The following is a 15,265-nucleotide window of genomic DNA, read 5'->3' on the forward strand; positions in this document are numbered from 1 at the left end:
AACGGAGGGCTGGCACCCGTCCTGAGCTGCAGCCCCCCAGCCTGGCAGGTAGGCCAGGGCTGCACACGCCGCTCCACGGCCCAGCCTGCTCACCCACCGGGCCCAGTCCGCCCAGGGAGGAGCCGGCAGCCACGGAGCCTGGCCACGTCTCATTCACTCAGAAAGGGGCAGAGTGGAGCCCAGCAGGAGGAGCATTCGCGCTGCAAACACGTGTTAGATGGAACATTTTAGATAAAGCTTAGAGGCTGTCAGAGTTTCTGAAGGGTCCCAGGGACTGCTCTTAGACTGAACGCTGGAACCAGAGTCCTGTTCTGACTCCCGTCACTCGGCCCGCAGCAGGGAGGCGCTTTAACCCCTCCCCGTGGCAGGGCCCGCCCCGCAGGCGCCGCTGGTCCTCTGGCCGAGCTGTGTTCCACGTGAGGACACGAGACTCACAGACAGTGGCAGGGGAAATGGAACGCGTGGGCAAACCGCAGGCTGACAGGAGTTCAAGCTGTGCCTTACCCAGTGTGGTGCTGTCCACCAGGTCGGCATCTGGGGAGAAAGGAACACAGTGAGCAGACGGAGCCGCGTGCGCCCTCCGGCCGGCGGCGGCACTGGTGGCGAGGCCACGGCCCTGGCGCACTGTGGGACGGCGGGCTGGTGGCTGCCCTCTCATCTCCCCCAGGGCACACGCTGCACCAGCTGTCACTGCCATATGCCACCCTCTCCAAGCTGGGACCTCAGGAATGTAAGTAGTGTTCCTCAGGACACAGATACAAGGTCTGGGGCGGGCGTCGGCGGGGACGGGACGGCCTTCAGCGGCACACCCCAGGACCCGAGCCTGTGCAGGTCCACAGTAGGTCCTGGTGCCCTGTGCTTGTGTGTGGAGGCAGGAGGTGGCGTCAGGGGCAGAGGTGACGAGAACACCGTCCCCCGCCAGAGCCAGCACACAGCCGTTTGGGGCTGCCCTGAACGGAATGGTGCACCTTGCTCAGCCCAGGTCCCCACCCCAGCTTCAAAACACCTGGCACCCGCCTGGCACGTCATTCACCTCTGAGCTGGTCTCGTCACCTGGGGCGTTGGACATTGACTAAACGTGAAGTAAGGTCGGGAACGTGAAACGCCCAGCGTGCGACAGCCCAGCTCCCTGCTCCTCAGCGAGAAACCGACGACTGCCCTTGTCACACTGTCACTCACGGAAGTGCCTCTGAATCAGTCCATTCTCACTACTGATACAAGGGCTGGTGGGAAGGAAACTCAGGTGTTGGCTCATCTGTGCGTCCGTCACCCACGGTCTTAGCGTCTCTGGTCTTCAGTTCACAGCTGGTCACAGCCAGCCGGCTGTCTCCCTGGGGCACCCAATGCCACGCGTGAGTGTGCCTGGGTTTCCTGTTACCGTTAACGACCATCAACACAGGCTTTTCCATGTCGCCGTCATCCATGATTTATGACACAAACTCAAAGCTATTTAGCTGCCCGTCTGTCAAGCTGACCACTTTAAGAGTCGCTCAGCGATCCTGGTCACGCCTGGCAGAGCAACAACCCCAGAAGGGCCAGGGAGTCACCTCAGCGGTGCCTGCACTCAGTGAGCACAGAGGTGACCGAAAAGGGCAGTCTTCTGAGACCGTCCTGTCCCTGCAGTTTGTGACAGGGTCGGTGAGGAGCATCTGCAGGACGGGTCCTCGGCAGGCCGTGGGGAAGCTGCTGGCGGTGTCCAGCTCAGCAGCGACCCCGAAGTGGCGCCTGGGCCAGAACCACGGCGCAGCCCCACCTGGGGCTTTCAACTTTGCAGGCCGCCGTCACCCAACCCTCCGTCTTTAAAGTGCACAGACACTTTGGGAAGTAACTGAGAACTGGGCAGTGTAATGGTCTGTAAAATAAGATCTCAAACCAGCACAAACCTGGAAGGCCCTGCAGGGTCGGCGCGGGGCCGAGAGCAGGCTCCCTGGCCGGACTCCGCTGCCTGCAGATCTGCGAGGCCAGGTCCTGCACGTAGCCCGGGAAGTGGTCAAAACAGGCCCCGTAGGACAGCACCTTGATGCCGTGCAGCAGCATGTCGGCCTGGTGCTTGAAGAAGTGGTCCTCGCTCTCCTTCAGCACCACCATGTAGTGCTCCAGCTCCACCTTGTTGGGCACCGAGTACAGGAAGAGCGCCTGGAAGATCTGGTCCCTCAGGGTCTCCCCGCAGCCCACGAACAGGAAGGACTTGGTGCAGTACAAGTTCTGGAACACCTCCTGGGAGCAGCAAGGAAGAAACAGCTGCCCCGCTGCCCACCAGCAGGGCCAGGCCCCACCGCTGCGCCCCACCACCCCGGGGCGGCCTGTCCAGAGCCACGCGGCCCAGCCGAGCAGCAGAGGCAGCGCCTTCCTGTCCCCGCAGGGAGCCCGGCCCGGCCGAGTCCAAGTCTGGGGCACGCGAACCCGAAGTGGGGCCGGCCGGCCGGCCGCCCACCCTGCCCACCAGTCTTGGGCTGAGCATCCACTCAACTCAAAACTTCTAGAACCACGTACAGTTTTAAAACGTAAAATAGCCCGGCCGGTGTGGCTAAGTGGTTAGAGCATCAGCCTGCAGTACAGAGAGACCCGGGTTCGGTTCCCGCTAAGGGCACGTACCTCAGTTGCAGTTTGTCCCCGGCCCTGGTTGGTCGTGTGGGTGGCAGCCACTCGATGTCCCTTCACATCGATGTTTCTCTCTCTCTCTTCCTCTCTCTCCCTCCTGCTCTATCTGAACAAAAAATGGAAAAATGTCCTCGGTTGAGGATTAAAAAAATAAAATAAAATAAAATAAAAATAAAACGTAAAATAAGCCCGGCTGGTGTGGCTCAGTGGTTGAGGGTCGACCCTGCACCAAGAGGTCACTGGTTCGATTCCCGGTCAGGGCACATGTCCAGGTTATGGGCTGATCCCCAGTGGGGGGCGTGAGGCGTCCAATGGACGTTCTCTCTCATCGATGTTTCTAGTTCTCTCTCCCTCTCTCTCTCTAAAATCAATACAGAAAAAAAGACTTTTTAAATTTTTTTGAAAAACTAAATAAAACACAAAGCAAGGGTGTGAAATGTTTCGGTTCAGAGCTGCACACGCCCCACCCCAGAATGAATGTCCGCAGATGGGAACTTTGGGGGGTGGGGCACTGGTGTCAGGGATACAGGGTTTTGGGGAGTGAGGGCAGCCGAGCTAGGGGGCCAGAAACAGTGACCCAGGGCAGTGGGCACAGAGGGAGCAAAGATGATGTGGGGTCACTTGGGCCTTCAGTGGGAACCCACAACGGACCCCCAGCATCTCGGAGGACCAGCAGCAGCTCAGAAATGTCTCACGACCAGGACACGTCACTGGTTCAGCCAAAGAGCCTCGGCCACACCATCTCGTGCCACACCCTGCTGTGTCCACGGGCCCGGGGCCTGCTCCGAGGGCCCGAGCCTGAGCCCGGGCGCGTGGCTCACAGAGACCGTGGTTTCTCCGCATAGCCAAGTTCACGAAGGCAGGGAGGCAGGGTTTCCACTCTGCTCTGATGTCCACAGAGCCTCAGAGGATGAAGTTTTAAAACTGTTTTGAAGCTGGAGAGTGCCGAGTGGAGAAGAGAGGAGAGAATTTCAGACGGACAACTGACAAGGAGGGAGCGGCCAGAGGACGGCATCAGACCATGCGGCCTGCACGTCCGTCCGCAGCTCAGCCGTGTCCCCGAGCCGTCACGGACAGCGGGGGCGTGGAGTCAGCTCGGACCCTGCTGCAAATGGATCCTGCACCATGTGGCTCCGAGCGTCTGGGCCACATGCCCGTGCCAGGCATGGACACAGCGCGGACCAGCACACAGCCCACCCCAGCGAGCGGACCAGGGCAGGAAGGCCTGGAGGCCAGGAAACCCTCCCACCGCTGCCGCCAGTCCCCAGGGGCTGGGCCAGGCCATGGAAATCAGGGGCCGTACCATCACTTCTGGGTCCTGGGTGACATCCTTGTACCCCGACGGGTCCAGCACCATCCCACAGGGGTCCGTGTATAAGCCGTGGATGTGGAGGACTCCGTATCTGATGTGTCCTCTTGCCCACTGCAGGACCTGTCAACCCGAGCCAGCACAGAGCTGCTGTTACTGCACACAGGTGTGAGGGCAACAACTAAGCCGGATCATGGTCTTTCAAAGCTACCTCAGAGAGTAGAGAGATGCACGTGGGTAGTCACACCTTTAACACCTGAGAGTGACTCGGCTGTCAGGCAGCCATCCCTGCCCTCCCAGGTGTGTGGGAGACACCCTCCACACCTGAGGTCGCAGCAGGCTGTGGAGACCGGCCACTGCGGAGGGATCAGGAGGCTGTCACCTCTACGTCACTGTTCCATTTCAACCACTGCTAGGTACACAGTGTTTTCACACCCAGGACAAAGTTACAGGAAAATAATGTTGGTAGCCTTCCAGCGGTTTCTGTCCCAGACTCAGAACAAAGGCCCTTGAGAAGATGCATGTCGTGCCCTGGCCGGTTTGGCTCAGCGGTTAGAGCATCAGCCTGTGGTCCCGAGAGACCCGGGTTCGGTTCCCGCTAAGGGCATGTACCTTGGTTGCAGTTTGTCCCCGGCCCTGGTTGGTCGTGCGGGTGGCAGCCACTCGATGTGTCCCTTTCACGTCGCTGTTTCTCTCTCTCTCTCTCCCTCCCACTCTACCTGAACAAAAAATGTCCTCGGGTGAGGATAAAAAATAAAACAAAAATTAAAAAAAAAGAAAAGATGCATGTCGTGTACGCCGGGAGGGGCTCAGCGGCTAGAGCGTCGGCCCATAGACTGAAGGGTCACATGTTCGATTCCCAGTCAAGCGGGTGAACCTAGGTTGCAGGTTTGATGCCCAGACCCAGTTGGGGTGCAGGCGGGAGGCAGCCAATCGATGTGTCTCTCACTTCTCTCTCCCCCTCCCTCCCTCCCTCCCTCCACTCTCTCTAAAAATCAATGGGAAAAATGTCCTCAGGTGAGGATTATAAAAAAAAAAAAGAAGAAGCCAGAGAAAGATGGAGGCCCCAAATAATATTATATCAGAAGTAAGAGATCAATTCATTAAAAAATAAAAGCAGTGGGGTGGGGGGTGCCAATGGGGTAAAAAGGTAAAATATCTGTAACAAAAAAATAAAAATTCATAAAAAAAATAATAATAATAATAATAATAATAAAAAATAAAAGCAGTTGACAAAAAAATGCTCACAGTATAACTTTATATAAATCACCATCTCGATCTCATTTCAATAAAAGAGCAAACTGGCCACAACCCACACCAGCTGTCCTCAGCCACGCCCTGCAGCGACCCGTGACACAGCAGGTGCGAGCCCCGGTCAGCAGGACCCTCGCCCAGCTGCCTGCCGGAGGGCCTGGCACACGGTCACGGGAGGAGCAGAGCTGACGCGCCCCTCACCGGGACCCGCTGGGAGACTGTTCCACCCCATGGCACTGCGCAGGCTCAGGGCCCTTCCCGCGCCCGCCCAGGACCCCCGCACCTTGGTCTTGTCCTTCAGGTCCAGGGACTCCATGGGCTTGCCCTGCTGCTGCCCGAAGATCTCCAGCAGGTTGTCGTAGTTGGTGGTCAGCACCATGGTGCCCCGGTCCATCAGGCCGAGGATGGACTGCAGCACCTGGGGGCGCTCCAGGTGCTGCTCCAGGCTGTCGAAGACCTCCATCAGGCAGTCCTGGAAGAAGCTGGGCTTGCTGTCGCCTGTCCGCTGCGGAGGGAGCCGGAGTTACAGAACACACCTCAACAAGGTAAGATTCTGGGTGCTGGGATGGGGGGGGGGACCCTGACCTCACAGTCTGTTAAGCTCTAGAGGAGGAGACGGACACGCAGGAACAGTGGGACATCACCGGTGCTGAGTGCATTGGGGACGGTTCTGCTGGGCAAAGGGCGATGGGGGCAGCACCGGGGACTCTGAGTCCCAGACTGGAGAACACAGCAAGGGCCGAGGGAGCACGGCGCCCTCTGCAGGAGAGGAGTGCGGGGCCGTCAGCTGGTGGGGCCCAGGGAGAACCGGAACCAGGTCACCGGGGCCTGGAGGACCAAGGCAGGACTCCAACTACGAGCTCCCCTGCTGGTGGTCCGGGCAGCTGTGCCCCCAGGGCTGCCAGGCTCACTGGGCCAGTGAGATGTGGCCGGGAGCAGCGCCCAGGGCCACCGGTGCCCGTGACAAGAGCCACTGCAGTGCGGCTGGCAGGTGGGTTGGAGAGAAGCGAGCAATTGTCGGCAGAAAATAGGACAGCTCTTTTGACGAGCTCTGCTGGGAGGGGTCAGATAAACGGGGGCGGAAGCTGGGGGTGCGCTCCCAGTGAGACGCCCCGCCCAGCCACCTGCACAGGGACAGCAGGACGGACAGTGGAGCAGGACTGCATTCATACAGACCCCTCTGCCCGCCCCTGCCTCAGCGTGTCCAGCAGGAGTCACCCCTCCGTCCCTGCCTCAGCGTGTCCAGCAGGAGTCCCCCTCAGCGTGTCCAGCAGGAGCCCCCCCTCTGTCCCTGCTGGCGTCAGCTATCACAAGTCTCCCAGATCATCACCCATCCCACGCTCCAGGCACCCCTCTGACGCCCCCCCCATTCCCGAACCTGCCGCTGTTCCCAGCGGGTCTGTCATCAGTAAGCCCCACATCCCACCCCGCCTCCTCCCCACTGAACATAGGCTCTCTCACTCCCTGGACCAGAGGCGGGGTGCACCAGGTCACTGCGGAGTCTCCCCGCTGTGCCTGTCAGTCTGTTCTGGTGTCAGCCCCTTCAGGGGATCCCCACTGGGCTGCGGCACGCCTCCATCTCCCTCCTCCAATGAGCTGGTCCCAGCTCAGCCGTCACACTATGGCCACATCCCAAACACGACCACGACCAAGAGCCGGACCCTTTCCGGAACTTCTGCTCCAACCTCTCCATCCCATCGGCCCAGCTCCCAGCACTGCAGGCTCCCAGGACGCCAACCCCGTCAGAACCTGCAGGCCATGGGCCCGCTCCTCTGAGCTTGTCTCTCCCTCCCTGGCTGGCCAGCACTGTGACACCTCTCAGGCCTGCTGGCCCCTTCTCCCCACGACAGGGCCCGGCACGCTGCCTGTAGAGGACCAGAGAGAAACCACTCTGGGCTCCGCGGGCCAGTCTCTGTGCCACCACCCAGCTCCGCGCTGCAGCACGGAAACGCGTGGGCGCGGCTGTGTGCAGGAGCCTCAGCACAGGACGGGCAGCGGGCAGCGGGCAGCGGGCAGGGAGCGGGCTGGGCCCCCTGCGAGGCTCCTGCCTCACCAACAAAGCACCCACATTGGCAGAGTCCCCAGCTGCAGTACTGCCCAGCCCCGGGAAGCTGGGCATGGCCACGTGTGCGGGGGCAGAGTGATGAAGACAGAAGCGGTCCACATGACGTCCACACGGCCCCTTCCCCCTCGCGGAGTCACCGACAGCAGGCGTGGCCCACCCGCGGCAGGAGCAGGAGCTGGAGCTGCACAGTGGATGGCGCAGCCGAAGGGGTCAGCCCGGCCAGGCCGCCCGCTCTCCGGGGCTGCCTAGGACCTGCACGTGGTCCCACGGAAGCCGAGGGCTATGGGGCTCCACGGCAGCCTGAACCCTCCCCCTCCCAGGGGCTGCTTCCTTCTCCTGTGGTGATCCCCAACACCTATCCTGACCCCGGTTCTCAGCGAACACGGCGAGGAGAACCCGCCCCAGCCCCCAGGGTCCGGCCCCCATCGCGCACCGCCCGCAGCCGAGGGTGAGGCCCGCCTGGCTGTGCACCCGGAGGGCCCCGCTCCTGCACCAGCCCGGCCCCAGGCAGCCCTCAGCAGGTGTCTCGGGCAGCACCCAGCGCCCTCTCTACCTGGTCCTTTCCACCGCAGACAGAGAAGCCCCGCTTCTCCCGCCGTGACATGTCTCCAGGGCCCACTGGTCACCCGCAGAGAGGGGCTGGACACCGAGACCAGACACGCCGAGGGAAGCCCCCACCAAGCACGGGAGACGTAGGCTTGTTCCCAGTGCCGCGCCGGCATCCCTGCCGGTCTCACCGATTCGGGTTCATGGAACCTGGGCTGTAATTTTAGGGGCCCCCGCCCGTCCCGGGCATCACTGTTTAAAGAGACGAGGTTCTGATGGATTTAAAGATTTCTGGCTCCTCGGCCGACTCTGCTGAGGAAAGTCGCGGAGAATGTACACAGGGTCCCGGATTCCCGACCTGGCTCAGAACCACGTCCCCAGTGCACCTGAGAGCGACTTACAGGTGACATCTTCCGGATCAGATCGTGGGCGACAACCAGCAGGTCCCGGTCCTTCACCACCTTCCGGCGGAAATGGGCGACATCGCCGGGGTGCAGCACGTCCAGCTGCTCGGCTGCCTCGATGACCGCCTCCAGGCAGCTCCTCCACGAGCAGAGGGCGGGGATGCCCGGCGCCACCGCTGCACTGACGCCCGTTCCCATCACCAGCAGCAGCTCCTGCGGCTGCTTCTGGAGGAGGCTTTTTAGAAACTTTCTGCTTAAACACAGGGAGGGAGAGCAGTCAGCACGGAACACCGCACCGGGAAGAGCGCTGCGACCGAAGGCCTGGGCAGCGCTGGTCAAGTCCGGCCTGAGCCGTCCGCGCCTGTCGCCTGTCCCCTGACCCCCGCTACTGGGACACGAAGCGTTCTCCTTCCTCGTCTGGTCTGCGCATGCTCTGTCCTCATTCCACAAAGGGCCTGGGGACAGTGGTATCTGGTTCACCTTGAGCCCTGCGGGTTAAGCACTCACTGAGTGACATACATCACTGAGCAAGAAGCACAGCCACTCGAAGTCTCTGAAGCTGCCAAGAGCTTGCAATCAACTACGATGACGAAATGATCCCTGCTTCCCGTGACAGGTAAGATTCCGGCAAAATGCTGGTTTTCTGCCACTTATCAGTCCCAACCATTCCAGGGCACCTCCTGCCCCGCGTCCCTCTGTACGCGCAGGGACCTTCCCCGCGAGGCACGGCACCCCGGTCTCAGCGGGCCCTCTGGGCCTGCCGCCTGTGTGAGACCGGCTCGTGCTCACTTACTCGGGCGTTTCCGGCGCGGAAGCAAAGGACTGCACAGCCCCTGCCATCCGGACCCAGGGCGCTCACCTCACTGTCGCTGGGTAGGTGTGAGCACCAGAAGGAGACTCGTGACAGGCGCTGGGAACCTCACAAAGGTGGGGTTCCCTCTACTCACCTCGATTTTTGTTCACTCCTATTTATCGTCTTTTCTGGTGAATCCATCTGGGACCCTAAAGAGAAAAACTCGTCAGAAGAGACTTGTTTCCCAGACGAAAGTTCTTTCGTCAGTACCCTGGGGGAGACTTAAGGCCGGAACTAAAACCAAAGGTCCTGGGCATCCACTGAGACTGGAACACCTGCCCAGCCGGTGGCTCAGCGGCTGAGCTCATCCCAGGGACTGAGAGGTCACTGGTTCGAGTCCCGGTCAGGGCACAGTCCCAGGTTTTGGGCTTGATCCCCAGTTGGGGGCGTGCAGGAGGCAGCCGATTGATGTTTCTCCATTTCTCTCTGTCTCCCTCCCTCCCTCTCTCCCCCTCTCTCTCCTTCTCTCTCCCCTCTCTCTCCTTCCTCTTTCTCTAAAATCAATAAATATCTCCTCAGGTGAAGATTTTTTTTAAAAAGTCAAAGGTCGCCCTGGCCGGTTTGGCTCAGCAGTTAGAGCGTCGGCCTGCAGTCCTGAGAGACCCGGGTTCGGTTCCCGCTAAGGGCATGTACCTCGGTTGCAGTTTGTCCCCGGCCCTGGTCAGTTGTGCGGGTGGCAGCCACTCGATGTGTCCCTTTCACATCGATGTTTCTCTCTCTCTCTCTCTCTCTGTTCCTCTCTCTCCCTCCCACTCTACCTGAGCAAAAAATGGAAAAATGTCCTCGGGTGAGGATAAAAAAAAGAAAAGTATAAAAAAGTCAAAGGTCAATTCTTCACTTACACAAAACAAGAACTTAACCCAGCTAGGTCTCCACGGCCAAACTATCTCCACATTCTATCACTTTTCCAGAATCACATTTTCCCCCTAATTCCAGAACTATTTACTGGAAACAACAAAATATACAGGAAAAATAAAGTTTAAAAAGCCCATGCGCAATAGCTGTTATTAACATTTCTGTTTCCCTCTATGTATTTCACTTGAAATGTTTCAATAGTTCACATCCTACTTTTTCACATGGAAAAGATTCCCACTCACAGTGGAATGGCCGCCCCCAGAACCCAACCGTATCGAGACACCATCATTTACTTGATCTCTACTCCATGCAGGCCGTTACCGTAACACCAACCCCACCTTGGGCCGTTACCGTAACACCGACCCCACCTTGTGCAGTTACCGTAACACCGACCCCCACCTTGTGCCGTTACCGTAACACCGACCCCCACCTTGTGCCGTTACCGTAACACCGACCCCCACCTTGTGCCGTTACCGTAACACCGACCCCCACCTTGTGCCGTTACCGTAACACCGACCCCCACCTTGTGCCGTTACCGTAACACCGACCCCCACCTTGTGCCGTTACCGTAACACCGACCCCCACCTTGTGCCGTTACCGTAACACCGACCCCACCTTGTGCAGTTACCGTAACACCGACCCCCACCTTGTGCCGTTACCGTAACACCGACCCCCACCTTGTGCCGTTACCGTAACACCGACCCCACCTTGTGCAGTTACCGTAACACCGACCCCACCTTGTGCAGGCCGTTTCTGTGTCTCTGAAATGATTTACTTAAGAGAGGTCTCTGAGAAGCAGGCTGCTGAGCTCCAGAGTGGGACGCATCACCCCCTTTCCAGCCGGCAGCCCGTGGGGTCCCCGTGCAGCAGCCCCACCCGCATGGCCTGGAAACCACCCTTTTAGATCTTTTCTTCAGCTAGAATCAGGTCACCTGCAATAACTTTCCAACGTGAGCGAACATGGCTTAATCAGTTTCTAAGTGTCACTACCTTTCCGAGCAAGTGGGAACCTACAAATGTCCCCTGAAAATGTTCACACTTTGTCACTAGGCGCCACCCCAGGAGAAAGGACTCAGAGCATCCATCAAACCCCCAAAGTACCTGTGACTTTCCCCCAGGTGTGAAGAAACCAGTCCCCATGCCATGAAGAGGGGGCTCACAGACGCCTGCCGGCTGCCCAAGGGGGAGCAGGGGCAGGGCGGTCCTGAGCCTGGGCCCTGGCCCACCCCCTTCCCGCTGCGAGTCACTATCAGAACCACGACGGTCAGATCGGCGTGGGGCTGTCTGGAACCTACTGGGACTCTCTAAGGGAAGTAACAAATGCTGTGGTTCCCACTGTGCACGCAACCTGGGGCCCAGCCCTGGGGTTTCAATGGCTCACCTACTCACCAACCTCAGTTTAACAGGCACAAAATATGAGTTCTTGCGAACTGACCAAGTTTTGAAAGCTCAATAGGAGCAGAGCTCTGGACATTCAAACTGCTAAGTGCTCCCACCAACACACCCCCTTTCTTAACACACCCCCTTTCTTAACCTCCCGCGCAGGACAGAACTCAGAATCATTCCTAGTCAACCCTCCTTTTTTAAATTAAATTGATTGGGGTAACACTGGTTCATAACATTACACACATCAACCTCAGGTGTTCACCTTTGTAACATCTGTACACTCTACTGTGTGCTTGACTTGAAAAGTTAATATGAGATGCTTATCAGTGGACTAATCCAATTGCCCCCACCCCTGCCCCCCAAATAATTCACAACACTGTAATGGTTGCCCCTTCCCACCTATGAGAAGTAGTCTTTTATCTCAGCCTTCTCTACACAACACATTTTAGTAAAAATATTTTTTATACAGTCACTGGTCAACCAAAGACTTAAGAAATACCCAAAATTGTTTCTGTGGTAAAGAACTTTGAAAATCTAGCTCATACCCTGGCTGGTTTGGCTCAGCAGTTAGAACATCGGCCCTGGGCCGCAGGTCTGATCCCCGGCCCCAGCTGGGGTCCTGAGGGAGACAATCAATTGATGTGTCTTTCTCACATCCATGTCTCCCCCCAACCCCCCCCCCCCCCTTCCACTGTCTCTGAAAATCAATGGAAAAGTATTCTCTGGTGAGGATTAACAACAACAACAAAAATCTACGTCGCCCTGGCCAGGTGGCTCAGTTGGCTGGAGCATTCTCTGTGCAACAAAAGGTTGCAGGTTTGATTCTCCATCAGGGCACATATCTAGGTTGTGGATTAGATCCCAAGTCAGGGGTGTATGAAAGGCATCTGATGGGTCTTTTCTTCTCTTCTCTTTTCTTTTCTTCTCTTTTCTCTCCACCCCCCCCCCCTTCCTCTCTAAAATCAATAAAAACATAGATATCCTCTGTTAAGGATTGAAAAATAAAAAATCGATTAATTAAAAATTTTAAATAAAAATTGATCTCTAGCCCGGCGGTGTGACTCAGTGGTTGAGCGTCGACCCTGCACCAAGAGGTCGCCAGTTCGATTCCCGTTCAGGGCACATGCCCAGGTTGTGGGCCCGATCCCCGGGGGGGTGGCGTGCAGGAGGCAGCCAGTCAATGTTCTCTCTCATCAATGTTTCTATCTCTCTCTCCCTCTCCCTTCCTCTCTCTCTAAAAAATCAATACAGAAAAAAAGAAAAAAAAATCTATCTCTAGCTCTTTCTTTTTTTTTTTTTTTATCCTCCCCGGAGAACATTTTCCCATTTTTGTTCAGATAGAGTGGGAGAGAGAGAGAGAGAAACATCAACGCGAAAGGGACACATCGAGTGGCTGCCTCCCACACTACCTCAACCGGGGCCGGGACAATCTGCAACCGAGGTACATGCCCTTAGCGGGAACCGAACCCGGGTCTCTCTGGACTGCGGGCTGATGCTCCAACCACTGAGCCAACCGGCCAGGGCTCTCCCTGGCTCTTTCAGTTACTGTTCAGCTGCTTGGATCCTCCACACCCGTGGCTCCAGCGACAAGCTGGGAACTAAATGCTACATTCACACGTTTGCAGAAAGTATGAACATGTCAGCTCGGATGGGCTGGACCTGCCACCACATGAAGTGACTTCAAAGCTCCCCAAAGGAACAAGTCCTACTCTGACCCGAGCGCCCGGGGCGCGGGCTGCCCCGCGCTGTGCTGCTGGCTAGTGCTCAGACCTCCCGGGCCTGCGCTGGCCGCTCCGCTTCAGACAGAACCACTCTAGACTGCGACACCACATCCACCCTGAAGGGTCAAAGTGGCCAACGTGGGAAGTACCCAATTATCCTCAAACTCAACACAATAGCTCTGCAATGAGCTGCATAGCTGCCCATATTTGGACATTTCCAGTTCACAGCAACATGACATGTTGAAGATATTACCTCATTTCCTGTTCTCCCAACAGCACAATCACCGGGGCCACATTTTACAACCCAGAAAGGATTCCAGGCCTCTCCTGGTTTGTAAACCAAGGGCCAAGCAGGAGATAGCTGAACAACTAGTCCTGGGTCCCAGGAGCTTTGGGAGGACAGCAAGCCAGTGTCCGCTCCCATCCCCAGCGCCGTTCGTCTAGGCCAATCAGAGTCCAGACAACAGTAACAAAAGCCCTCAGAAGCCTGTGGAAGCTGCATCTTGTGGTTTCCTTGGCGATCGTGTCGTCACCAAAGTGTGCGGCCCCCTGTCAGGTCATCATGGCAACCCATTTTTCAAGGACCTCTGGGCGAGTTCCGAAAGCGCGATCCAGCCCCGGCACGGGTGACCAGTTCCTGTCCTTGTTCTCTAAGGCCATCAAGAAGTTCCAACAGGATGTCTTCTGCTTAAAATTTGAGATTAGGAGTATCTTTTTTTTTAAATGTGTTTTTATTGATTTTTTAGAGAGAGGGGAAGGGAGACAGAAACATCAATGTGAGAGAGAAACATCGATCAGCTGCCTCCTACACGCCCCCTACAACCTGAGCATGTGCCCAACTGGGAATTGAACTAGGACCTCTCAGTCTAAGCGACTGACATGCTCAATCCACTGAGCCACACCGGCCAGGCGAGATTAGGAGTATTTTATGAACTAGCTGCAGAGTAACCGGAGACTGCCTTACTTTTGAACCCAGCACATTTAAAATACATGTTCACCCACACAAGAGAGTGAACTACAAACACCAAACTTGTCATTTACAGCTGGCAAAGCAAAGCCCCCTCCCTCACTCCCTAACCCCACCTGGGGAGACTTAATGACGGTCCCACCTCCTGGTAACCACCCACAACACAGCTTTGTACAGCCCCTCACCCACAGAGGCTAGGCTTGGTCACGCGACTTCCTTGGCCAATGGGATCGCAGCAAGCAAGAGTTTGCTAAGCCTTTGGCATTGGAGCCTGCGGTCCTGGAACTCTGACTTGCAAAGCCCAGTCTAGCCTCCTGCGGGGGTGACCAGCAGTGATGAGCCCAGGCACGCGAGCTAACAACCCAGCACCACCCACCGGACCTGTGACAGGCTACCTGGGACTATCCAGGCCAGTCATGCAGCCAGATGACCACGGTCACATGAGCGACCCCAGCAAGGCCAGCTAGAGACAAAGACCTGCTGAACCAGGCCAAGGCCCTGGTCTCTAGACCTGGCAGGTGTCTGCACAGCCATGAAGATTAGAAGGATAAGAAAAGAAGAAGACAAAGTGTCAAGGGAAAAAAAGTATCCCACAGAAGAAATGATACACAAATGTGCTCCTCACAGGAGAACTGAGATTTGGAAATACCAGTTTTAAGTCTGATCCACGTAACCAGGGTCGTCCTAAGGACTGGAAGGGCCTCAGCAGAGGCCACAGCCCATCAGTTGCATTCTGACCGCACCTGGCAGGTCTGGCGGCCTGGGAGCCACAGGGCAGGCACTTCCCACACCTGGGCCCGGACACAGGCAGGTCCTTAACACCATCCCTCCCATTCCTCCAGGATTCCCACAACTGCCCTTGCCAAGGCAACCTGGTTCCCGTGTAGAGTCGGGAGGGGCACAGCAGACAACCACTGGCAAGGGCGAAGCTCCCAACGCCTCTGCGAGCACAGGCGAATGCCCTGTGATGGGTTCACGTGCTTCTGGGAGTTTGAGCAGCATGACTAGGTTCGCCTGAGCTGGAAACAGGTGCACAGGGACAGAGAAGCCTCCGGACAGCAGGGTCGCAGCTCCTCCGCCACAGGAGCACTGGCCCTACGGCGGGGAAGACGCAGGTCTGCAGGAAACACCGCCACTTCCCAGCCGGGAGACCTCTCTGAGCCTCAGTTTCCCAATCTGTCCATGGAAATTCCAACGCAGTCCATTTCAAATGACTGCATTGCTGGGCCAACTTCAGTGAGTTGAATATAAAATGTTTACCAGTTACTATAAACCAGTTCAGCAGCAGCAGCTTCCAACTTAAC

At 57.3% G+C, this 15,265-nt stretch overlaps 1 protein-coding gene across 3 annotated transcripts in view; it reads right to left on the minus strand.

The window, feature by feature from the left end:
- FAM118A (family with sequence similarity 118 member A) overlaps window positions 1-15,265 on the minus strand; it is a 37,329-nt gene that overhangs the window by 18,391 nt on the left and 3,673 nt on the right. For 2 of the 3 annotated variants that reach the window (XM_036278194.1, XM_036278192.1), the window contains exons 1-6: window positions 9,127-9,181; window positions 8,177-8,432; window positions 5,448-5,669; window positions 3,905-4,033; window positions 1,884-2,217; window positions 505-534 (exon numbers count right to left, since the gene is read on the minus strand). In XM_036278194.1, the coding sequence (XP_036134087.1) occupies window positions 505-534; window positions 1,884-2,217; window positions 3,905-4,033; window positions 5,448-5,669; window positions 8,177-8,432; window positions 9,127-9,173 (1,018 nt within the window). In that variant the 5' untranslated portion in view covers window positions 9,174-9,181. Of the gene's footprint in view, window positions 1-504; window positions 535-1,883; window positions 2,218-3,904; window positions 4,034-5,447; window positions 5,670-8,176; window positions 8,433-9,126; window positions 9,182-15,265 lie in introns of those variants that run through there. The other variant, XM_036278193.1, reaches the window with a different exon arrangement.

Source organism: Molossus molossus, unplaced genomic scaffold (assembly GCF_014108415.1).
Source record: "Molossus molossus isolate mMolMol1 unplaced genomic scaffold, mMolMol1.p scaffold_m16_p_26, whole genome shotgun sequence".
NCBI classification, from domain to species: Eukaryota; Metazoa; Chordata; class Mammalia; order Chiroptera; family Molossidae; genus Molossus; species Molossus molossus.